General features: G+C 42.7%; 1 protein-coding gene across 1 annotated transcript; it reads left to right on the forward strand.

Moving 5' to 3' along the window:
• Nucleotides 1-1,617: 1,617 nt before the first annotated feature.
• On the forward strand, nt 1,618-23,211 carry TECTB (tectorin beta). The gene is made up of 11 exons (XM_050804417.1): nt 1,618-1,714; nt 1,866-2,027; nt 2,757-2,947; nt 4,293-4,435; nt 4,541-4,613; nt 11,681-11,784; nt 11,925-12,008; nt 16,063-16,225; nt 17,470-17,542; nt 20,278-20,310; nt 21,432-23,211. Exons 2-11 carry the CDS (start codon nt 1,952-1,954, stop codon nt 21,479-21,481), a joined length of 990 nt encoding a protein of 329 aa, XP_050660374.1. The 5' UTR covers nt 1,618-1,714; nt 1,866-1,951; the 3' UTR covers nt 21,482-23,211.
• Nucleotides 23,212-25,903: the final 2,692 nt, after the last annotated feature.

A 25,903-nucleotide genomic window follows, 5' to 3' on the forward strand; every position in this document is an offset into this window, starting at 1 on the left:
GCTGTAAAAAAGGATGAGTTCATGTCCTTTGTAGGGACATGAATGAAGCTGGAAACCATCATTCTCAGCAAACTATCACAACAGAAAACCAAACACCACATGTTCTCACTCCTAAGTGGGAGTTGAACAATGAGAACACATGGACACAGGGAGGGGAATATCACACACTGGGGCCTGTCGGCGGGTGGGGGGCTAGGGGAGGGAGAGCATTAGGAGAAATACCTAATGTAGATGACCGGTTGATGGGTGCAGCAACCACATGGCACGTGTATACCTATGTAACAAACCTGCACCTTCTGCACATGTATCCCACAACTTGAAGTATAATAATAATAAAAAAGAAATATGCTAATGTTTCCAGGCCACAATAAACTTGATCTTACTGTTTAAAAATTTTTTAACTACATTCTTTCTCTTCTCCCTTTCAGCTCATTTATTCATCGTCCATAAAGTATTTTGCATATGTGTTTTACAATACAGATATGCCTCCTGTTACATGAATCATAAATCTACAATCAGTCACTTTGTGGTGCATCTAAGGAAAGGAAAAGTAATTCATGGGACACATACATGTTACCGGAAACTGTTAGTTGTCTTTTCATGTAATCTACTTATTTATCTACTACTTACAGTTTACAAGAGCCTTCATATCATTGCTTTCCTACTCTGTAAGTTCAGCCCAGAACCACAGCCACCATTTTACACAGAAGGAAACAGAGTTACAGAAACTTTTAATGGCTTTCCACATGGCTCTTTCCCTCATTCTTTGACACTATCATTATAAAACCTCCCATCAATTTAACAATAGATTTTGAGGAAATAAGGAAACTGTACCGTATTACATATGCATATTGCTTATAAGACACCTCCCAATGTTTTGAAACATTAAATGATGTGCAATATCAATAATATATCTGGAACCTTCATGGGAGTAGCATGTTACCTGTTGTTTTCAGTGGGATCTCTTCGGGTGACAAAGGATTGAATTATAAGAGAGGCTTTCTAAGTTTCTTCTTCCGACGTCATTGCTCTGGGAGACTAATAAAGCTTTAGAAATCTCAAGGGTGTACAATTAAAAGTTGTTCTTCAGGATGAAGTTCAAGACACTAGAGTTTTTTTTTTTTTTAATTAGAAGGAAAAATCCTTTAAAATGTTTATGGTCACACACAAACACACACACACATACATATATATATATAGTTATCAGGTGCAACAATGTTAAACCTGAATTTTCTTAAGTTCAAAGTCTAGTTCACCTACATACAAAAATAAGAAAGCAGGAAATAAAGCAAAGAAAGCAAGACAAAAGAATTAAAATTGTCACCTGGAATTGTACAGAAGTAGTTTGCCTCCATTCAGAGTTATTTTGTGTACAAAGGGGGAAAAAATCAACTTTTCCTCCCAATCTTGGTTGCGGCAGTTAAAAAAAAAAAAGTTTTTCCAACTTTGTAAAGCAAAAGAAATTAGACTCAAGTAACTGAGCTTCCCATCGGATTACTGTGCAGGCCCCCCTTTTATTCCCCACACAGTGGATAATGCGTGCTCATTGTGACTTATCTGGAGCCAGTTTCTTTTACATCCTTGGGCTATATAAAGTCAAACTAGGACTGGGGCAGCAGATTTGGGGAGCATCCAGCAGGCAGCCTCCACAGTCCGGAGAGAATGAAACAGTCGGGAACATGAACAACTCCATGTGTCATTGACTCTTCCAACGGTATGAGCTCCACTTTTTGCCTCTCAGTGCTAACAAGAAACAATTAGAAGTGACACAACATCGTTGATCTCCCTTGAAAATTTCCCCAGGACTATATGTGTGGCTTTGTTCTTCCCTTGATTTTAACTTTTCATTCATGTTTCTGACTTAGAATGATCGAGGCTCAGGCCCTGGAAGGACCGTAAAATTTGGCCAGCTTGGTTTGGACACCTGGCAAAGGCCAGGTTCTGAGAAGCAATGGTGATGAAGGCCTTTGTCCTGTTGGCCATCTTTGCAGAAGCCTCTGCGAAATCATGCGCTCCAAATAAAGCAGGTATGTCCTCGCCACAGTCCATTTTCCTGGGAAGAAAAGTTTCCTTTTACAATGTTCAGCACTTCTGTGCTTAACTTGTTATAAAAATGCAATGATGGAGCCAAGTAGAAAAATACTTAAGTCTCCCCCACCAATATCAATCAGACTTTTCCCAGATGGAGCAAAAATGTATTGGATAAAGTCAGACATTTTTTAAATTAGAGAATGCTTGCTGTATTTCACTCTCTTGCTTACACGCTCTCTCCCCACATCCCATTATATATATATATATATATATATATAAAAAACATCTCCACTTGTTTTTCCATTCAACTACGGAATTTCTATCCTGTGCCCTAAATCAGTATTTCACAATATTATGCATGAAATTGACATTTAAAATGTTTAAGTTATGTGCTCATTGTGATGGAGATTTTAATATATATTTATATATGCCTATTACATCCTATCTGTGGTTTCACAGATATATTCTTTAAAGTTCCAAATGGACTAATTTTAATTCCACGTTAAATGAGGTGCGGTCATTAAATAAATGCAGCAAAAACTGTAGGAGTGACTCTCCAATGACTGAAGTTTGGGGAAAACGTTCGTCACAGCTGGTGAATAGCAGGGAAGGTGTTTTTAACCCACTGCTTTTGCATGCTCAGGTGTAGCTGGAACCCACTGTTCTTTATGTAGGTTAGCATGATTACCATAACTGATTTTAAACTATACGTGTGCTCTTTCCAGATGTCATTCTTGTGTTTTGTTATCCCAAAACCATCATCACCAAAATCCCCGAGTGTCCCTATGGATGGGAAGTTCATCAGCTGGCCCTCGGAGGGCTGTGTTACAACGGGGTCCACGAAGGAGGTTACTACCAATTTGTGATCCCAGATTTATCACCTAAAAACAAGTCCTATTGTGGAACCCAGTCTGAGGTAAGACCAGGCCACACAGTGTAGAGTTGTTTAAGGTAAGGCAACTGGATCCAAGAATGAGATGTCCACCATCCGTCCTTGAAAGGATTCAGAATGTACCCACTTCCTTTTAAAGGTCAATCCTGATTCCCAAATATCCTGGAATGTGAGTGTTATTTAACATCTTATCTTCTGCCTAGTTTAGATAACTCTTTTGGCTTGACCCTTATCCTCCTAATTTGTTGCCAAAGCCAGTGAAGCTATCTTCTAGTAGAGCAAAGTACATTTCCCACTTTCAAGTTCTGAGCCTGTGCTCACAAGCTGCCATCCTTCCTGGATCGGATGGGTGAATGGATGAGCCATTCTCTGCCTAAGACCGTAAAGTGGTGATAAGGAGCATTTGGAAGGGCAGTTTAGGGAGTGACCAATGTATAACACAACTTCTAACTCCATCTTGTGAAGTGCCCAGGATGGGGTATCATAAGATAATTATTAGGAAACAGATGCCCTCTTAACAAGTATCATATGACAGATGAGAAATCTGAGACTCCCCAATAAAGTCACTCGTTCAGGGCCACAGAGCCTGTAGGGGTGGAATCACGAAAGGAGGCTAGGTCTCCCAACCTCCCCACCAAGGTCTAGCATTCCTACTGCCCTACCTGCCAGAAGGCTGTGTGTCTGTCCATCTCAGAGCATGAGAGCAAAGAGCTTCCCGGGCCAGCTCCTCTTTCTGAAGGCTTCACAAGGATTCAGTGATTTAATGGGAAGAGTCATGAGCATGATTAACAAGACGCCATGTCTTTGAGTATATCCTGGTGAACTAGAAATCATCTGTATGGTCTCAGGTCGGTCACTTTTCAAGTGGATGTTCAAGATCCCCTGTAGCTCTAATATTCTGTGATTTTAGAGCCCAACAAGTCAGAGGAAAGAGTCTCAGAAATCGTGCTTATAGTCAGAAGAAGGAAAGAGCAAAGAACCAGAAGGGAACATTCTAGAAATTGGAGATGGGTGAAGCATTCATTTAGGATACTTGGACAGGAGAAATGGATGAAGAGTTGACCTTGGGAAATAGAGATTCTTGAGCCAGTTCTTTTTGGTCAGAAGCCCAATGGGTACATGGAGATGTTAAAGCATACAACATCAACCTAGATTGTTTTTAAACACTCTTAGTTGAATAAACTAAGGAACCCTTTACAAAATTATCAGTTTACCCACAGACAAGAAGAGTTGATGCCACTGTCAGTGGCAGACATTCCTGTCTCCCCACTGGACTTGTTTCTGAGCCATCTTCCCGCACTTTTCCCAGAACCCTCATTCCCATAGCAGGGACACAGATTCATCCTGACTGTCTCCTTTCTTTGTCCAGTACAAGCCACCTATCTATCACTTCTACAATCACATCGTTTCCAATGACAGCACAGTGATTGTAAAAAACCAGCCTGTCAACTACTCCTTCTCCTGCACCTACCATTCCACCTACTTGGTGAACCAGGCTGCCTTTGACCAGAGGTAAGTTGCTGTGCGGCATGAAGGGCTGGCTGCCTCATGTGTGTGCTGCAGGTCCTATCAATCAGTGTGTTTCAGTCCTTATGCAAAATTCTCTCCCCTTTTCAGAGTGGCCACTGTTCATGTGAAGAATGGGAGCATGGGCACATTTGAAAGCCAATTGTCTCTCAACTTCTACACTGTAAGTAGCCTCCAGGTTTCCATTACTTCCCTGTGGCCTTTCTAGGAGATGGTGGGATGCTTCCTCGGTATTCAGTCTTCCTCAAGCTCTGTGCAGAGCCCCATTCTTAAATTCAAGTTGAAACATAAGCTTTGGTTTAGCTTTAAACTTCTTTAAAAACTAAGTGTCACAGAAAGTCAGATTCATAGACTGGATAGAAGAGCTGAAAGGTATAAGATATAAGCTATAAGACCAACCTTCCGGCCAGGCACAGTAGCTAATGCCTGTAATCCCAGCACTTTAGGAGGCTGAGGCAGGCGGATCATTCGAGGTCAGGAGATCAAGACCAGCCTGTCTAACTTGGTGAAATCTCATCTCTACTAAAAAAAAATACAAAAATTAGCCAGGTGTGGTGGCACGCGCTTGTAGTCCCAGCTACTCGGGAGCCTGGGGCAGGAGAATTACTTGAATCCGGGAGGTGGAGGTTGCAGTGAGCCAAGATGGCACCACAGCACTCCAGCCTGAGAAACAAGAGTGAAACTCTGCCTCAAAAAAAAAAATAAAATAAAATAAAATAAAAACACCAACCTTCCGCAAAGATAAAAGACCAACCTTTCCATTTTACAGATGAGAAAACTGAGGCAAGGTCAATAGACAATAAGACAGCCAATGTCTGATTCTTGGTCAAGATTAGTTTTCACTACAACCCACTCCAGAGATTTATATTTCAGATCTAGCTCTTAAAATTTCTGGCACAAGGTATTGAGGTTCCTGACTGGGACAGGGCTAAAGAGAAGGATTGGGGTCGGCCTCCGCTGCCTAATTCTTTTGTCTCTGAAGCCTTTCAAGTAGCGTTTCCTACTTGCTTAATTTAGGCAGGCTGCCTATGTTGACATAGAAGTTAAAGGCACACTTTGGTCTCTCTCAAAATAGAGTGCTCCAGAGAAACTAAATATGCAGTGGCCATTTGCCCAGCTGCCCTCCTCTTTAGAAGGGGTGCTTTGTTTCTTCAAACCTGCAGCTTGCATTGAGGACACATGCACACAGAGACACTGTCCCGGCAGACTAAAAGAAGATGTGGGCAGAAATACAAACCTTTGCATAGAACATTAGAGCCAGAGGACCTCCTCGGAAGGGCTTCATGTCCAACCCATTCACTTCTCAAAGGAGAAATATCATACTACCTGTAACTCCATTAACTTTCAACTCTTTAAACTTGCTTAACCTGCTGCCTGGAAGCTATTAGCCCTGCTGAGCTCAGAAGGCGAGAGCTGTAAGGGATCCTAGAATAACCTAGTCTGTTTCACAGATGAGGACCAGAAGCCCAGAGAGAGGAAGGATTAGCCTGAGAGCCCACAGGTAGTTCAGAGCAGTGGCCAGTCTTGAACACAGATCTCCTAGATATGGTCACTTTGCTTACTGCAAAGGGAATGAAACTCATTTCAAGGCCCTTGTGTCTAATTCTGTATTCAAAAATGTGATTCTTTTCATTAAAGAGGGCTCTCCACATTGTAAAAGTTTCAAGATCCCACAAAATCTAGATCTGCCCCTAGCCACATACCACTAGTGGTTAAGTACTGAGAAAAGGAATCCATACAGCCCTTGACCTATAATCGGGGGCTAAATACAGCATGGGCCACCAGGGTGATGATAAGGTGGTGAAACCGCTACAGTCACTGATGAAAGCCATCCGGAGAGGAAAATAGGCTTCCACGCACTGACAACAGTCTCAGGGGACTCCCTGATGACAGGCTGCCTTTGCTACTGAGTCCCTGTCTGGAAGTGAATAATTGTTGTTTTAACCGGACAAAATTATAGATATGATCCTATGAAGGTTTTACAGCAGTAGGCAACACGGAGACACCAGGATTGTCAAAAATCATCGCCCACCATCAGCCTTGTAGAGCTGAGCTTCAGGCATACACAAAACATCAAGTCTTAGAACTGGAATGAGCTTATTTTCTTTTAAAAAAAAAAATAATAATAAGAGACATGTCCTCAGCATCCTCCAGGCCATCCTCTGGGCTGGACAGACAGATAACGGGACACCCCCTTCAACAAGTATAAAACTAAGGGTCAAGCCTCCCCTGAGGCCCACCAAGACCCTTCTAGGACAAATAGGCCTCAGCAAAGAAGGGATTGTGCTGTCCTGACACTTTCGTGCTGATTAATATTCCCGCCATGGGCTCAGTTCCCTATGCCTGACCCATGTGGTTGGTATTTTTTTCTCCTCCCTTCTTCCGCTTTCAGAGAATTCTTATGTGTTTCTGAAGCAACAACTGCTCCCTGCATATATTTCCATCAAATTACCAGAAAGAGAGCTGTGCCCTAGATAACACAATGGAATCAATGCACTGCTAATTGCTTAGGATCCTGAGAGCTTCAAATGCTGGGCTCTAAAAGCACCAGTTCTACTCAGCAGGCTTCCTCTTTCTTTTCTCTCCATCCCCCTCCCACTCACTCTTGACAATATCCCATGGTTGGTATTCCTAGTGAAAAGTTATTTTGACCCTCAATACAAAATGAAGGAAGGTAGTTGGCTTACGGAAACACCCTAGTGCTGTGGTTAAGAAAATGGGCCTTCTCAACAGACCACTAGTTTGAAGCCTTGTTCCATCATTTACTAGTTGTGTGACTTTGGGCAAGTGAGTTAACCTCTCTGGGTTTCTATCTCTGCATTTGTTAAACAGGGATAATAATAGCACTTAACCCACTGGTTTGTTACAGGATTAAATGAAATAATCTTTCGGAAGCACTTAGCACAGTGCCTGACACACGTTAAGTGCCCAAGAAAGTAGCCCTTCTCATCATTGTAGACTTTGACTCTATTTAAAGTGGAAACTCTGAGGGCTTCTAGCATTGTTACCTTTATAAGGCTGAACATCGATGTCAGTGTGGGATTATGTTGACTTTCATTCAGTCAAAACAGTACTGATCATTCCTCTTAGAGAGAGAGAAATGAAAAAGCTTAAGATGGAAAAAATGCAAGCAACAGAGGCCAAAATCATAGACTCCAAGAGTCAAAACAAACCTCCGAGGTGGTGAACCTCGGCTTTCCACCCAAAGCCCAAAACCCTTCTGCAAGATTGCTGTGGGGTGGCCTCCCAGCCTCTTCCAAAGACAATGATATTTGGGCCTTCCCATTTTAGATCAGCTCTGATATCTGACACCCTGAACTCTCATGCATGTGTCCCGGTTCTGTCTTCTGAAATAATATCATATAATTATGTGGCTGACAGTCCTCCAAATATCTCCACCTTCTCCAAGCTAAACCTCTTGTCTCTGTTGGTGGTTCATTCACCATCCTAGTCACTCTTCTTGAATATGATCCAGTTGCTCAGTACCTCTATTAAAAAATGAAGCCCAGAGTTGAAGTGTTATATTCTAGACTTTATCAGACCTGTGCAGGCCATCAAGGGTCAGAGGCGACCTTCTAGGTTTTGGAAGATTCCAGGAATGTGTCCTAGGAAAATAACTTTAGGGCAGTTTTTTTTTCACCACTATTTCACATGGAGCTTATAAGCAAAAGCAACTCGGAGATTTTTCCACATGAACTATTGTTAAGCCAGGTGTACTCATCCTTAACTTGTGACACCGGCTAGTTGTGACTCAACCGTTCGGTAAAGTAGTCCCCTCTTACCCACAGTTTTGCTTTTCATGGTTTCACTTACTGGTCAACTGTGGTCCAAAAATATTAAATGGAAAATTCTAGAAATAAACAATTCTTAAGTTTTAAATTGCACACCTGTTCTGAGTAGCATGATGAAATCTTGCACCACTCGCTCTGTGTTTCCTGGGATGTAAATCATCCCTTTGTCTAGAATATCTACACTGTAGACACTACCCATCTGTCAGTCACTCAGCAGCCATCTATGTTATCAGATAAAAAAAAAGTAATATATATATGGTTTGGTACTCTCTGCAGTTTCAGGCATCCACTGGGGATCTTGAAACATATCTCCTGTGGATAAAGGGAGGTTACTGGATCTAGAATAGGTTTCTAATTTTCACATTATAAAGAAGGTAGGGGAAAAATTATTCCAAGCATTGCCTGAGCTGCTGGATGAGAATATAAAGAACTCAATCATTAGTGTTCTATTTCAGAAATTGCATTAATGGTGCCAGCTCCGTTCTTCACTTTGTAACAGAATCAGGCAGGTTCTTCCATGAGGAGAGGTATTATTCCAATATTCTAACATTCTGCTGGCTGGTCCCTGGCAGAAAGAGTTGGGAGTAATACCTCTGACAGGCTTGGGGACTACATCAGTGTCCCCAGGTAAGTTCCCATATTTGAAAATGGCCTCTCAAAATATGACAAATCTCAGAACATAACAAGGAACATTAAAAACCACTGTAAATCTGCCACTTCAACCTGCATATTAAGCCAGTAGATCCCTTATGATTAAAAACATTATTATCCGATTATTGCAGCCATTTAAATGGTGCAGGGGCTGACAAATGGGAGGAAGCAACTGACTTCTAGGTGACTGAGTCAGGGAGCCCTTGCTGGACTTGCCATCAGTAAAATACTGTCAGAGGCACTAGGAAACTAAAGAGATTCTCAGTCCTCTCAGCAAAGTCTCTGTGCGTTTGACATGTGAGGGGTGAAGTCCATTTTGTTTTTGTTTTTTTATCTTTATTTGTTATTTTTATTTTAAGTTTAGGGGTACATGTGCAGGTTTGTTACATCGGGAAACGTGTGTCATGGTGATTTGCTGCACCTATCAACCCATCACCGAGGTATTGAGCCCAGCATGCATTAGCTATTTTTCCAAATGCTCTCCCTCCCCCAACCCCACCTGCCAACAGGCCCCAGTGTGTGTTGTTCCCCTGCCTGCGTCCATGTGTTCTCATTGTTCAGCTCCCACTTATAAGTGAGAACATGCACTGTTCCTGTGTTAGTTTGCTGAGGATAATGGCTTCTAACTCCATCCATGTCTTTGCAAAGGACAAGAAAGACCATTTGACCCAGCAATCCCTTTACTGGGCATATACCCAAAGGAATATAAATCATTCTATTACAAAGATACATGCAACCCAAAGGAATATAAATCATTCTATTACAAAGATACATGCAACCCAAAGGAATATTAATCATTCTATTACAAAGATACATGCCTGCATATGTTCATTGCAACACTATTCACAATAGCAAAGCCATGGAATCAACCCAAATGCCCATCAATGATAGGCTAGATAAAGAAAATGTGGTATGTATACACCATGGAATACTATAAAGTCCATTTAAACTAAACATCCTTGCTGAAATCCGTTCCTCCTGCCACTGTCTACCTATTGCAGTTCTGCAAATCTCCAGGTCTAAGAAACTCAATCTTTCAAACAGTAATCTGGTCTAAGCTTTATTCCTCTATTACATAAAGTCACAAAGGTTATGCCCATTTTGCATAGGAAGAAACTGAGGCCTGAAAGGCTGACTTGCCTATAGTGTGTCCCAAGTTAGCAGTGGGAGCTCGGATTAGCCCAGCATCCCTGCCCTTCCATGGTAATGCTTTTGTCTCTGAAAGCTAATCCACAGAGCAGTTCAAGATTGTTACTAGAATTGAATGAACTCAAGACTAAGAGAATGGAGAAATCAGCCTCCTTTGAGTAAGTCAAACAGAAACACTGCTGCTACTCCTAACAGCTCACCCAGCATGTCTTGATGAGAATGGTAGGCAAATATCACATATGCCAGGCCAGTGATCAGCACCTGCTGTTCCTGTGCTCAAATCATGGTGTTGACTCCTTATTGCCCCATTGCACTCAGAGTGTAAGATCCAGTGTTTAGTTTTTTGAGGTGTTTTTTTTTCAGAGTCTCACTCTGTCACCCAGGCTGGAGTGCAATGGTGCAACCTTGGCTCATGGCAACCTCCACCTCCCAGGTTCAGGAGCTCTTCCTGCCTCAACCTCCAGAGTAGCTGGGACTACAGGGATTACAGATGCCTGCCACCACACCCAGTTAATTTTTGTATTTTTAATAGGGACGGGGTTTTGTCATGTTGGCCAGGCTAGTCTCGAACTTGTGGCCTCAAGTGATCTGCTTGCCTCAGCCTTCCAAAGTGCTGGGACTACAAGTGTGAGCCACAGTGCCCAGCCAGCCCCAGTCTTCTTGATCAGTCCCCATAACTTCTCTAACCTCACCCAAGCCCCGTTCCCCACTCTCCACCCTCCTGACTCACTTACTTACTCCAGCCACACTGGCCTCCTTGCTGTGCTGCCAGCCACACTCCTGCCCTAGGGCCTTTGTCCTGACTCAAGCATTCTTCCATGGATGGCCACATGGCCCCAATCTTCACTTCCTCCAAATCTTGCTCAAATGTCACATCCTCAGTGAGGCCTCCCCAACCACTGTATTTAAAACTGCAACCTGCCCTTCCTCATACTCCTGATCTTCCTTATCCTGTTCTGCATATTTTGCAGCTTTTCTAGATAATGTCCTATGGTCTAGAGTTGCATATTATATCATTTACTTACTTATTGTTTGTCTCCCCTGCTAGAATATGCCAGATCATTGGAGGCAGATACCTTTGCTTTGTTCGCTAACAAAATCCTGACATAGAGTCCATCCCAATACACAGAACAGTGCCCAATACGTAGTAGTTGATCAATCCATTGTGGCTGTGATTGTTATTGTTGATGATTGTACTGGGAATCAGATCCTATACTTCCCAACCCATACTGAAATCTGCTCAGGCAAAAAGTAGAAACAAGTGAGGGCAGAGGGGGGTGTTGTATGTGCTCGGTCCCTGTGTCCTTGGGCGATTCAGTATAACACAGTGCCTTAATATCCCTGAATTTCACTTGTTTCCCATTAGTCAAATTTCATTGGCGTAAATGAGACATACGGTGTGTGCCTCACCATAATGAGAAAATCTAGAATACATGATTATATGACGTCCTCATCCCTTCTAAGACGGCAGAGCATCCTAAAAGAGTTTCTCTGCTCCTGGAGGATCACTCTGTGGTCTCACGTGCTTCTGTCTTTGGGTTGATTCTCATCCCCACCCCATCCCAATTCATCTGCTCCTGGCAGACCCAGCTGCTCAATCTGAATGGTCATAATGCCCAGTGTCAATTTCCTTCCAAAGAATGCCAAGTTCTCCATCAAGAAAGAAGCTCCCTTTGTCCTGGAGACATCCGAAATCGGTTCAGACCTCTTTGCAGGAGTAGAAGCCAAAGGGTTAAGCATTAGGTAAGTACATTTCCTCCAAGTTTATATGTTTAAATGCAAAGAAATAAAAAAAAGACTAGCTGACATACTTTTTAATCATCAGATACTTGCAGGCATAAGATTCTCTGTTTCAAAGTGATGCCATTTTGTTTTATTTCCAGGTTTAAAGTGGTCTTGAACAGCTGTTGGGCCACCCCCTCAGCTGACTTCATGTATCCCTTGCAGTGGCAGCTGATCAACAAGGGGTAGGTACACTGTCTAGAGACAGGGCTGAGCAGTGGAACCGGGCATTTATCGGGCTACTTTGCTCTGGCGTGGCAAAGCTTGGGAGGAAGAGTGAAGCCTGCTGGAGTTATATCAGTGACATCCTCTGTGGTTCCAGGCAAAGGACAAATACTAAGAAACAGGACACAGTGCATTCTAGGGACTAGATACTGTTCTGAGAGCTTTACCTTGTATCAACTTCTTTAAGCCTTACAACAAGGAAGGTAGTTTTCCTATCATCCTCATTTTACAGATGAGGATACTGAGGCACAAGAGAGGGTAAGGTCTCACAGTAAATGTGTGTGTGTGTGTGTGTGTATGTGTGCATGTGTGTATGTGTGCAAGCGGAAGTGAGCAGGCTGAATTCAAATCCAATTATTCTGACAACAGAACCACGGTGATGATGACTAAATTAAATAATCCATATCGAAAGCTTAGCCGATGGTACCTGCTAGATAGTCCAACCATTTTAAATAAGATCATTGCTTTTATTACTAATTAGGTAGATAACCAGGAGCTCTTACAATCTGGAGTAAAGCACTAAAGTAGTACTAGAAGTGCGCCCTAGAAAAGCAATGCCGGAAGTCACACACGGGATGGTTTAGAAACATGCATGGAAGGGAGAAAGACCAGATTACAGGCCCTGGCAGCTATTGTGCAAGAGTGATAAGACATGAACTGCTATTGTAGCCAAGTGAATGAAACAAGGTAATAAAAAGTAGGGAGACGCTTCTACAGGAATGAGAAAATGTAGGAACAAATCAGATAGGAGGTGGAGGAAAGGACAGTGTGAGAAACATGGGGAGTAATGGAAAAAAATGGCTTTGTGTTCTTAAATCTCTGGACTACGAAGCTGAGGAAGAGTGTTTGGATTTGGCAGTTGGAGAAGGAGGTTTTTGGATAAGGAAATATGGATTCTCACTGAATTCACCAACAGACATGTTAAGCTTCAAATGATGATTGCCCAGAATTACTTAGAATTGTACCATTGGAAATCAGAGGAGAGACAGAGCTAGACAAGAGATGTGGACATCATGCACATAATTAGCAGTAAACAAAGAAGAGAACATTCTCTAAACACAGCACATAACAACCAATGTGCCTGTGTTATTCTCAGAACCCATCAGGCCAAGCACAAATTAATGTCAAGGATAAAGATAATTAGATAACTAAAGTGGAGCTATTTTGAACCTGTATTTTTATTTAGCAAACACTTATACAGCTCTTACAATATACCAAATATTGTTCTAGGTAGGTGTATTACAAATATTAATTTATCTAAATGTCATTAATTAAATCCTCTATAAAGTAGATAGTATAATAATCATCATTTTATAGAGGAGAAAACTGAGGCACAGGTCCAGAAACGTGCCCGAGATATGGAGCTAGTAAGGAGAAGGCCTGGGATTCGTACTCAGTCAGTGTTACCTCCTGAGTGGCCTGGACAGGACAGGCTGGCCGAGGCACGCCTACGCAGCCCAGCAATGCCTCCTGTAGAGATGGCAGCTTAATTTGGGTGTTTACCTCACATCTGCCATTGAGTGATTCAATTCATTTAGCCTCTGTTAGCAATGGTGCAATTAAATGACTTCAGGAATTCTGACATAACTTATTGACCTGCAGGGACCTGAAATTGCTATCAGGCATTGGGAGCCTCCCTCAGGCAGTGGTCACACTAGGCAAAGGCTTCTGCCACCCCTGGAATCATCTCTCTGCAGGGAGTTCTAGTGCTGTTGTTCCCATCTGGCAGATGTCCAACATGGCTGAAAAAGGGATGCCTGTGGCTTTGGGTGGTCTGCACAACTGTCCTCGAGCTCTAGTGTACACACAAACTGCCTAGGGTGCTATTACATATGCAGGTGCACTGTAAACCTACCGGATCAGGACTCTGGGGAAACCCAGGGAATCTGCATTTCAGCACAGCCAGATGTAAGACATCCCGATCCATTTCTGCATTCTTCCTAATTGACATGGCACCTCAAAGTTGGAGATACATGCACAAAGTTCAGTGTCAAAGGGGAGAATGGAAAAGTCCACTCCCACAATCTCCAGATGATTTTTGCTCACACTGGGCCCCTTTGGAAAAAAAACCCAGTTTACAAAAGTTCCTGGAGAGATGGTAGGAGATATATCATCAGGAATTTCCCTGTACACATGGATGCCCTGAAAGCAGCGTACTTATCTCAAAGAGCAATCCGACATGGGAAAGGAGGCTCGTGCAGAGAGGGCATAAAAGCCTCCTATGGGCTTCCACCATCTAGAGGCAGCTGCCACTGAAATGTGGGTACTGCAGCTGGTGCCAAGAAGCAGCAGTGCCAAGGCATCTAGACCTGCCTATTTTTTGCCTCCTCCCCACCCCCTGACAAAGCTCTGCTTACATTATTTTCCACTGGCTGACACCATGCCTGGGGCACTCTGGCTGCAAAGAGCTATTTTAAGAACTCCCATCTTGAGTTCATATGAGGATCTCGGGTTTATTGACAAAATGATCCTACAGAAGTATTGTTTCACAACTTGGAAAATGCCACAGTTTCATCACTGTTCAGAGCCCACCACACACAGATCCAACTCTGACCCCTGGTCCAGATACAAACGTACGGCATTCCCTCACTTTACTCCCTCACTCTCACACTTGACTTCCTTAGCTCCTGGCTTTAGCTTGGCCCCCTGTTGTCTGTTTCTGAGGGAATGGGGGTGGGGTGGAAAACGTCGTGAAGGTTCCCTGGGGTAACTGGACCACTCTCTGGCATGTGTGCCAAGTTTACAATACAGGAAGAAAGATGCCTCAGCGTCGCATTAATCTGGGGCTTGCTGTGGTGCTGTTCAGTGGTCTGACGCTTTTGATACACAGACCTTTTCCTGCAGAGGGACAGACACTGGTACCTCTTGTTAACTGCAGATAACAAACCCCCATAATGGTGTGGGCTTCTCTGTACAATCCCAAGAATGATTGTGTCTGTTTCCAATACCTAGTTAAAGGAATAGCACTTAGGTAATCAGTCTTTGTTAAATGAAAAAGTATGTTTGCTGAAACCAAGATTTCTTAATGTTGGCACCTTGACATTTGGGGTGGGACCATTCTCTATTGTGGGGGCTGCGCTGTGCACTGTAGGATGTTCAGCAGCAGCCCTTGTCTCTGCCCACTCACGATGCCAGCAGCACTTCCCCTAGTCTGGATAATCACAGTGCCAAATGTCCCCTGGGGCACAAAGTGGACCCCCAAGTGAGAACCACCAGCTTAAACAAACGTCCATCTGTGTCATTTTTTTAACTGAATTATTACCTTTGAGACTTTGGAATATTATACAAATATCATATTCTCATTATAGAGAATTTGGAAAAACACATGAAAATACAAAGAAGAAAACCAAAAATGTCTGTAATTTTATCACTTTGTATCAGCCTGTGTTAACATTTAGATGGTATCCTTCAGTTATTATTTCTGTACTTATATTAAAAACGTGACCACATTTTTACAAAGGTAACTATGTAGATATATATATACTTTAAATAATATACCATAAATACAAATTTTCAATGCAAAACCTCACAGTTCACACACAGAAATGTGTTGGGTGTGACTTGAGCTTAGGCAGCTGTGGCAACAGGGACAATGCTGCTCCTGGTGCCATTGTCCTTACTTTGTATATCCCTCAAGGGCTGGACATATTTCAGGGCTGTATATCCCTCAAGGGCTGGACATATACTTTGTATATCCCTCAAGGCTGGACATATTTATCTCCTAGGGATTTGCTTTCTTTGGGACACAGGTACAACTTACTAAAAGTGTAGCTCTTATAAGTCACTCCCCTCCCATTGTACCTTGTCTGTAGAATGCGGACAGTCATACCCACTTCCTAGCTCATCAACTTGACCTCACAGTTGTGAGGATCAAGTGAGGTGCTGCTAATCAAAATGCCTGGGAAGGTTAGAGGCCATATAACCACCTCGGGAGCCTTGTGTGTAAATTGCTCAGCAGCTCTTGCTGGAGTTCCAGGAGGTGACAGTTCACTCTTCTTCCCCCATCTGCCTCAGCTGCCCCACGGATGAAACCGTCCTCGTGCATGAGAATGGGAAAGATCACAGGGCAACCTTCCAATTCAATGCTTTCCGGTTCCAGAACATCCCCAAACTCTCCAAGGTGTGGTTACACTGTGAGACGTTCATCTGCGACAGTGAGAAACTCTCCTGCCCAGTGGTGAGCTGTCTCTCTCCAGAGGAAAATGTTACCCAAAGGGCACCAGAATTGGAGGAGCTGGAGTTTAAGCGGGGAAATCATAACCAGGCCAGGGCAGCTGTGTGCCGAGGGCATCTGGAGGAAATGGCACTGAGTGTAAGGGCAGATGCTCGTGGGGGCAGATGCTCTGGACCCTATCCGCCCTGCCTCCAACAACCCGCATGGTCTGGCATGTGTCACCTAACCTGCTGGGACCTGCTTTCTCATCCTTAAGTAGAGTGTGATCAGTAATGATGGCCCTTCCCTCATCAGAGAGCAGTGTTGGTAAATGAAAGTGATAACAGACATGGAAATACTTTGAAGAAGTGAAAAGGGCAAGGGAAATTCAAGGTCTAGGTGGCAGGGACAGGCTGTGGGCATAACTCAAAGGGTGAGTGCTTTTAGTCTTGACTGCACAGCCCGAGGGTTCACCTCTGTGACTTCAGAGAGATGCTGTAGAAAATTCCGACACTGGGTCATGGCTGATTTGACCCTTGTGACCTGACAGGCTGTGCTTTAACAAGCCAGCAGTCATCCTGGTGCTCACTCAAACCTGAGAACCACCACTTAGACAGGGACAGACATGCCAAATCTCAAACTGTTCTCCTTTCTGGTCTCTTTCAACTGGAGACCTCGGTGTTTCCAAAGAGGCTGCTACCCACATAGCCTATAGTAACCAACAAAAATAAGGTCATAATCTCTATTGCTATTGATTCATTTGGCCAGAAAATGGTTCTTTATGAGCACAAATAGCAAAAGGGAAAGAAACCAGAGAGTGCAGAGCCAGGGAGAGGACGGGAGAGACACTGTACAGTTGATCAAAGGATAAGTATCGGTGCCATATTTTTAAAAAGAAAGAAACGAAAATGAACCAGAATACATTTGCAAGTGTCCATTTCTCTAATTATAGTGGCGAGAGTGATAGTAAGTAAAAGCCTTATCAAAGGAAACGGTATCAATCCCTTCCACACTCAATGACTTCTTCCAGCAGGATTCCCTCTGGCTTGAAGAGTTAACAAAGTAAAGCTTTCTTTTTGAATTCAAGTTGGAGAAGGGATGAACAGTGTCTCTCTTTTTGAAAAAAGTAACTCATATCTGTTGACCGGGGAATTGTGGCTCCATCCCATTTGTGACCTTTTTAAAATGTCTTTTCTTTCTCTTTTCTCCCCTTTGCTCACTCGTCATCCCACCTTCCCCGCTTCTCTCCCCTCTGCCTGGGTCTTCAGACCTGCGATAAAAGGAAGCGCCTCCTGCGAGACCAGACCGGGGGAGTCCTGGTCGTGGAGCTCTCCCTGCGGAGTAAGCATCTCTGTTTTCCAAACGGTTGAGTTCACTCTGGGCTGCATCCACAGGCACAGCCGGTTTGAGCATTTTTACTGAATTGCCAAACCAGTTGTGCCTGTGGGCACAACCTTTGTCTGCTCCTGGAGTCTTCTAGCCAGGGGTGGGGAACAGCTCAAGCCAAACGAAGGAGTTGAGGTTTGTTATCTACTCTGGAAGTTCTATCTGCACCCTAAATTCAAATACCCTCAAGAAATAAGGAAGTGTTGAGCTTCCAAACAGAGCATGCAGTGAACAATAATAATAGAAAATGAGATGTCATGGGGCCGGGCACAGTGGCTCACGCCTGTAATCCCAGGACTTTGGGAGGCCAAGGTGGGTGGATCACTTGAGGTCAGGAGTTCGAGACCAGCCTGACCAACATGGTGAAACCCCATCTCTACTAAAAATACAAAATTACCTGGGCTTGGTGGGGGCATGCCTGTAATCCCAACTATCAGGAGGCTGAGGCAGGAGAATCGCTTGAATCTGGGTGGCAGAGGTTGCAGTGAGCTGAGATCACCACTGCACTCCAGCCTGGGCAGCAAGAATGAAACTCCATCTCAAAAAAAAGAAAAGAACGAAAGAACGACAGAGAGAGGAAAGAAAGAAAGAAAAAGAAGAAAGAAAGAGAGAAAGAAAGGAAAGGAAAGGAAAGGAAAGGAAAGGAAAGGAAAGGAAAGGAAAGGAAGGAAGGAAGGAAGGAAGGAAGGAAGGAAGGAAGGAAGGAAGGAAAGAAAGAAAGAAAGAAAGAAAGAAAGAAAGAAAGAAAGAAAGAAAGACGGAAAGAGGGAGGGAAGGAAGGAAGGAAGCAAAAGAAAAAGAAAGAAGAAAGAAAAAAAAAAGAAGGAAGGAAGGAAGGAAGGAAAGAAAGAAAGAAAGAAAGGAAGGAAGGAAGGAAGGAAGGAAGGAAGGAAGGAAGGAAAGAAAGGAAGAAAATATGTCATGAGAATGTCATGGGCACGTCAAAAAACCTTTACTGAGTACCCAGCACTATCTGGCCTGAGCAGGGTGCTAGGATTTCAGAAATAAATGTGACCCACGCAAGCCCTGTCCTCAAGGGATTTACTGTCTAGCAAGGAGAGAGATGTTAGACACTAAGGGAAAGAGAAATTACTGTTAAGGGGGTGACAGTGGGCTGGTGCCATGGTTGCACAGTTGATCATCCCTAATGTGAAAATCCAAAATCCGAACGCTCCCAAATCTGAAACTTTTTGAGCACCCACATGATGCTCGAAGGTCATGGTCACAGGAAATGCTCATTGTAGCATTTTAGATTTCAGATTCAAGGTTTTCAAGTTAGGGATGTTCAACCAGTATACTGCAAAGATTCCAAAAAAAAAAAAAAAAAAATCTGAAATCTGAAACACTTCTGGTCCCAAACATTCTGGATAAGGGATATTCATCCTGAACAGAGCAAAGGGATTCAACCTAGTGCAGGGCTTTGCAGAAGAGCTCTGCTGACAATCTCCAAGTGAGACCCGAAGGATAGTGTGACATGAAGGGTGGGCAAAACCTGTGGGAAGGCAGGAAGCAGTAGCGGCTCTATCTTAGAGGACAGTCACCAAGCTAAGGCCAAGGGCCAAGGGCCAAGGACCCAGGTGCCACCTGGTTTTGTGGCCTGCAAATTAAGAACAGTTTTCACATTTTTATATGGTTCAAAAACAGAATCAAAACAACAATATTTCGTGACATGTAAAAATTATATGAAATTCAGGGCCAGGCTTGGTGGCTCATGCCTGTAATCCCAGCACTTTGGGAGGCCAAGGCAGGTGGATCACCTGAGGTCAGGAGTTCAAGACCCAGCCTGGCCAACATGGCAAAACCGTGTCCCTACTAAAATACAAAAAGTAGCCGGGAGTGGTGGTGCACACCTGTAGTCCCAGCTACATGGGAGACTGAGGCCAGAGAATCACGTGAACCTGGGAGGCGGAGGTTGCAGTGAACAGAGATCGTGCTACTACACTCCAGCCTGGGCAACAAGAGTGAAACTCTGTCTCCAAAAAAAAAAATTATATGAAATTCAAGTTTCAGTGCCTTTAAAGAAAGTTTTATTAGAACACAGCAACACTCGTTCACGTAGATACTATCTACAGCTGCACGCTGCAACTACAGGGTGAATTTGTGGCAGCAGAGATGGTATGGCCTGCAAAGCTGACAATCTTTACTATCTGGTTCTTTTCAGAAAGCTTACCAACCCCTGCCTTGGAGAGAAAGTATTGTGAGATGAAACTTTGTAAACCCCCAGTATAAACTGTCTGAAAGGCAACGGAGCACCTGATGGTTTAATCAAGGGAGGATTGCGGTCAGGTTTTGTGTTTTACTTATTTATTTATTATTTATTTATTTACTTATTTATTTTTTGAGACCGAGTTTCGCTCTGTTGCCCAGGTTGGAGTGCAATGGTGTGATCTCAGCTTCAAGCAATTCTCCTGACTCAGCCTCCTGAGTAGATGGGATTATAGGCACGTGCCACCCCACCCGGTTCATTTTTGTATTTTTGGTAGAGACAGGGTTTCATCATGTTGCCCAGGCTGGTCTCAAACTCCCAGCCTCAAGTGATCCGCCCACCTCGGCTTCCCAAAGTGCTGGGATTACAGGTGTGAGCCGCCGCCCCCAGCCAGGTTTTGTGTTTTAGAAACATCACTCTGAGACTTCTCCTTTCTGTGATCTTTTCTTAAACTTTCTGCATTCTCTCTCTTTACTCACTACAGGCAGGGGATTTTCCAGTCTCTATAGCTTCTCAGGTAAGGAAAAGAGACACTTCTGGGATTTCGTGGGGCTGTGCTGTTAAAAGGCAGTGAGTATTTTAAGAGAAGCTTAACTTTGGCCCCAGCAAAACTTTTAAGGATTGAAAATTATAGTTTAAAGCACACCCGAGTGGGGCAGAGGGGGCGAGATCAAGAGGTCTCCCTCTGACCAGCCCCTGAACTCTGAAGAGAGGGAGGAACTGAAGGTAAATTGGATGAAGCAGAACTGGACCTCACTTCCCTGTCTCAGTAAAGCCATCCCCAGATGGCTTCCCTTGGGTTCCAACATTTGGAGAACAAGATTTTCAGTGATCTGTTCATTCAACAAATATTTGGATTCCTGTTACGGCTCTGTCTTTCATTAACTGAGTGACCTTGGGCAATGACCTCACCCCTCCATACCCCAGTTTCCTCTGTGGAATTGGGCTAATAATTGCCCCTGTCTACATGGCTGTGGTATAGATATTTAATTACAGCTAAGGGCACTGAACAATGCCCAGCAAACAGCAAATACCCAGTGAGGGTGAGCCATGATCATGATGACTGTACCAGGAGCTGGTCTTATGGCTACTGCCGTGAACAAGACAGACAAAGCCTCTTCCTTTGCTAGTATGTGCAAAGTATTTGGGGTGCGATGGGGGACGTGATTTAGAGAGCGGCCAGGGAAGCCCCTTAGAGGAAGAAACATTTCAGCTAAGACCCAAGATCTCACCTGAATAAGAAGGAAGCAACTACATGAGGAGATGGGGTAAGACAGTTCATTTATTCATAATCTCACAGCCAGATTTTGCTCTCATCATTACAGGAAAATCATGTAAATCAACTTCTAAAACTCCAGTCCTAGATTCTCATCATTTTTAAGTTCTATAGTGAAAGCCCTAGAGTACAATGCACCATCACTGATTTCTATTTGTCAGAGGTCCACAACCTAGGTTTATCTGTCAGGTTCTTTGAACTGATAAATGTGAGCTACAGAATCCCCAAGAGATGAACAAAATCGACTTTGTCTAAAATGTATGGAATTTTAGGAAGACCCCTGAGTTGACTCTTGTTAATTCTTTTGTTAACCCTTTCAGAACTGTCTCTGAGTGCCATCTCCCTCCCCTTCTGGTCCACAGATGTTCTCCACCACCTCATCATGATGTTGGGGATTTGTGCCATGTTGTAGGAGTTAGCCAGGCAGCTGCTGCTCCTCCACCCACAATCATCCTCAGCAAATGACAAACACATTTATTGTGCTGCCGAAAAGAACAAACAGAAGACCACATTGTTGGGGAGCAGAGAATAGCACTTTGCCAAATATGCGCTCCAAACATTTCTGTGAATTCGGTGATGCTTTCTTCTTTCTAAGAAAAAGTTAGATTACTTCCTAAAAACTTAGATTATTCCCTTAGATCTCACAGTCCTTCTAAAGCTGCGGGAGAAGTCTCCTTTCTCCATACTCAAGTCAGGGCTGCAGTGAATTCCTTTGAAAGCTATTTTAACTTTAAAAGGTTAGCATACCCAACCAAGTACCACTGAGCATTTTGAAGAGAATATAGGGTGCAACTACAAAGTCAACGCTAAATACAGAACACACATTAATAGCTGACTTTGCCGAAAAGGGGCTTTGTCATTGAGGCAGTATCATTCTACCTAAGGACCACAGCTGAGCTCCCAGGCAGGGGGTTCCAACCTTTCAACTGATGACGTGGGAGATGATGTGGGAATCAGAGTGGAATACAATAGTTTCGCTCAAACCTAATGATATAAAGGAAATGGATTCTTGACAACGCCTAGTACTGACCTAATTTGTATGTATTATACCATTTGTTAAATATATAAACATGATATAGGTATAAACTCTGTGTTTTTATAGCAGATGTATACTTCTAAAGTCAAAATAAAATTACAAATTAAATAGGAATATTTGCAAAAAGAATAACCACAAGAAGAATACAACTCACATTAATTTAACCTAATAACATGGCATTGCCCCAGTGAAACCGCTGCTGGAAACATGACTATAAAGTGACTCCAACGACACAGGTGTTGTGAGTTTGGTGACTCAATCCTACAAATAAATGCCTTGTGACACTCAATGCTATTTTTCTCTATTTGCTCTACTAAAAAGTTTTCATTTGTAAGAAATGGTCTGATCTCATTTAGCTTTCACTTAAACATCGAAGCTTACATCTGGTTTTGTCTCATTCACTTACGATGATTAGAATGAAGCTAACACAAAATCAGAAACACAAATGCAAATGTGGCCAATGAAATTATGCAGTAGCACATCTTGGTAACTGGCCACCCCAGTGATCCAGAATATGCCCAAAAAAATGATTTACATTGTCAACAAAATACAAACTGAAATTCTGGTAGAGAATTGGCTGGACTGTGATAGGAAAAGGCAGAGTTCTAAGTTCTTAGTTATGTAAAGACTTAATTAGGAGGCTTATAATTTGAAAACAACACATGCATTTGTCTCTCTGTATTTAATGTATTTGAGAAGTTTTGCAATCTGCAGTTTGATGATTCTTTTACAACTTGTGTTAGTGAACTCAGAAATTAAACTAGTTATGAAATATCCAGATACATGAAGTATATGTTTGTTGAGTAATAGGCTAGAGTAAAATGACTCAATCTAGTCTAGATTTGGTCCCTAAGCTGGAGTTCCAACGAGTTTAGGATCTCTCCTTTCTGTAAATTCAGATTTTTTGTAGTCAGGAAAAACAGAAGACATATTTTATTGGTTCTAGTAGAAAACTCTTAAATAGCATACTCATAGCCATGTTCAAATCCTTTGCTGTCAGAATAAACCAATGTTCTATTAGTTTTGCTGCATTTCATCATTGTGTTTTATGATCTTGTATCTCTACCTGGTGCTATGGAATAAAAAAAATGCCTTAAAATAAATAACCTATGACTACAGTTTACAGTGTTAATATATCATGTTGATAGCTAATTCCCCAATTCTCCCAGGGGTTTCTACAACTAGAACTTCTTAGACTCGCATGTATGCCACAGACTTTTTTTTTTTTTTTTTTGAGATGGAGCCTAGCTCTGTCACCCAGGCTGGAGTGCAGTGGCATGATCTCAGCTCACTGCAAGCTCCATCTCCCGGGTTCACGCCATTCTCCTGCCTCAGCTTCCGGAGTAGCTGGGACTACAGGCGCCCGCCACCACACCCAGCTGATTTTTTGTATTTTTAGTAGAGACAGGGTTTCACCGTGTTAGCCAGAATGGTTAAGACATGGATTAACATTTTGGGGAAAAGGTCTTTGGGTCATCCCTGCCTATAAAGCCCGAATGTCTCTCACCAGCAACTGGATGTGTTTTGACTTCACATTAACTAACAGCCTCATGATGTTTGATTACCCTTCTTCTCTCATAACTTCTCCTTTGAGAAAATAAGATAAAGTACTCTCAAAACAATCTCTTGTAAATTCTCATTAGTTCTAAACACAATAGAAACATTAAGAAAAAGAAGAAAAGTAATTCTCCCCTAGGTATCCTTAGCTGACATAGAAAAAATACTGAATATAGATTTAGAAGAGTGTTCTTATCAAAATTCTTAGTTGTGATCCATAAAGACACTCTCGCTTTCTCCTTCTCCATGTACGTATGTGTATGTATGCATGTGTGTGTATATATATGACGGTGTGCATATATATATGTGCATGTGTGTGCATATGGATGTCTGTGTGTGCACACATGTGTGTTTTTGTGTGTATGAGTGTCTAGATGCCAAATGTTTATGTTATGATGTTCAATAAGAAAGGCAGAACTAACTCTATATTACATGAACATAACTTATGTAAGCATATGGGCTAGGGCTGGAAGAAAAAAAGACACACACACACAATACAAAGACATGATAATAATAGGCAACTGCCTTACCTGGCCCCATTCCTTCATCTGCATATTATTTTCTAATATTCTTTTAATGTCACAGTGATGGATTGCTTAGTTACTGCTACGCTTTTGTGTATAGCTCTGTTAGTCCTTAATATTGCTTTATGACATGCAATTATGCTTTCTTCTCCCTAACTAGACTGCAAGCTAAAGATCAAGAGAAAGTTTATATTCTCTTGTGTACCCCAGAATGGCACAGAGTAAGTGCTTAATAAATGCTCCTTGGATTAAAGAATGTTCACATGAATAGGTGGACGGGTGGATGGGTGAATGGACGGATGGATGGATAGATGGATAAGTGGATGGATGGATGGATGGATGAGGACTATCCTAGCTCTCTAGGAGGCCTCATAGTAGAGGTGGCCTTGTTTCCTTTCATGGTTGAGCAAGGTGTTTGGGATCCAGAGCCATTATCTCAAGAAAAGGAGTTATGGGGAATGAGAAGATAAATTTGGCCTACTGTCTCCATGCTAAAGTAGCAGGAGAAAGTCTTCCTCTTCTCTCCACATAAATACCTTCTGCCTTCTCTCCCTTTAAGTATCAGTCTAAAGCCTTCAGTCCCCAATGCTGAAGGCCTCTGGGGAGGAGTGAAGCCTACCACAATGAAAACAAAATTTTCATATAGAAAACGGAGCCTGTGATGGATGTAGAATTCAGTCTTCCCTTTCTGGGCAGAAGCAAAATACTGCTAATGGAAATGCTTAGGAGCTCAATGAAGACTGGATTAATTGGGAAGTGAGAGTGCTTTTGTGTCCCTCTTCCTAAAGAAAGGCAAGAATTCCACCAAATCTTTGATATAATTTGGTGTCAAAAGCTTCAATAAATCAAAAAGTAGTTTATTTCCCATACAGGTCTCAAAAGTATCTCAGCAAAGGCAGCTCAAAGACCCAGCAAGAAAGAAACTATTTCTGGTTTCATTGATTTTCGCTCCTTCAATCATGGGAAGTTCAACAGGAAAAGGTCTCAAACACAATATTTCATTCAAATTGCTCTGCCAGATTCAGGAGCAACCACACAAAAGATATCTGGATGTGAGGAGTTGCAAGAGATGAAGAAAGAAGTACTATAAATGCATTAGTGGTTCAGCAAATCTATTAAAAGATCCGCTCAATAAAACAACATGGAATCCTATTCATTATGTAGAAGGGAAAACTATCGTAGCAGGAATCGATGGGTTCGTCTTTGTCTACTGGAAATTTTTTTTAATTAAAGTCTCCATAAATGACTGAGAAATTCTTCTTAAAATTCAAGCCTTGACTGCAGGAGTTTTTGCTCTGTGAGTAGGAAAGGAATTAGGCAATACATTGGGAAGAGGGCATTATGCATTTGGGAGCTGCCCCTCTCACAGTAACTCAGGGTTCAGAACCAGGCTTTTCAATAACTGCAGAGGGCTTGGCTGCTTGAAATAGTCTCGGCCCTGTTGGATTTCAGGGGCTGCTCATGGCTTAGAGCTTTTTTTCCTGAACACATTCTCAAGATGCTGTCAGATATGGGCTCCTATCTCCTTGCAAGCTGATTAACTGATAAGGAAAATCAGCACCAAAGGTTAGAGAGCAGGCACCTTGCACAGGAAAGACAGGCTTCATCCTCTCCACTTTCCCCTCCTACAGAATGAAACTGGGTTCACTGCAAATTCTCAAGTTAATGGGCTGTAAATATCTGGCAGCTAGGGCAGTTGCACAGGGCTGAGAGCCAC

Source organism: Macaca thibetana, chromosome 9 (assembly GCF_024542745.1).
Source record: "Macaca thibetana thibetana isolate TM-01 chromosome 9, ASM2454274v1, whole genome shotgun sequence".
NCBI classification, from domain to species: Eukaryota; Metazoa; Chordata; class Mammalia; order Primates; family Cercopithecidae; genus Macaca; species Macaca thibetana.

Coding starts and splice junctions, on each gene's coding strand:
- TECTB (XM_050804417.1), top strand. CDS start 1,952: ATGGTGATGAAGGCCTTTGTCCTGTTGGCCATCTTTGCAGAAGCCTCT. Junction 4,614..11,680: donor TGTCTCTCAACTTCTACACT/GTAAGTAGCCTC, acceptor TTCCTTCCAAAG/AATGCCAAGTTCTCCATCAA. Junction 12,009..16,062: donor TGGCAGCTGATCAACAAGGG/GTAGGTACACTG, acceptor CATCTGCCTCAG/CTGCCCCACGGATGAAACCG.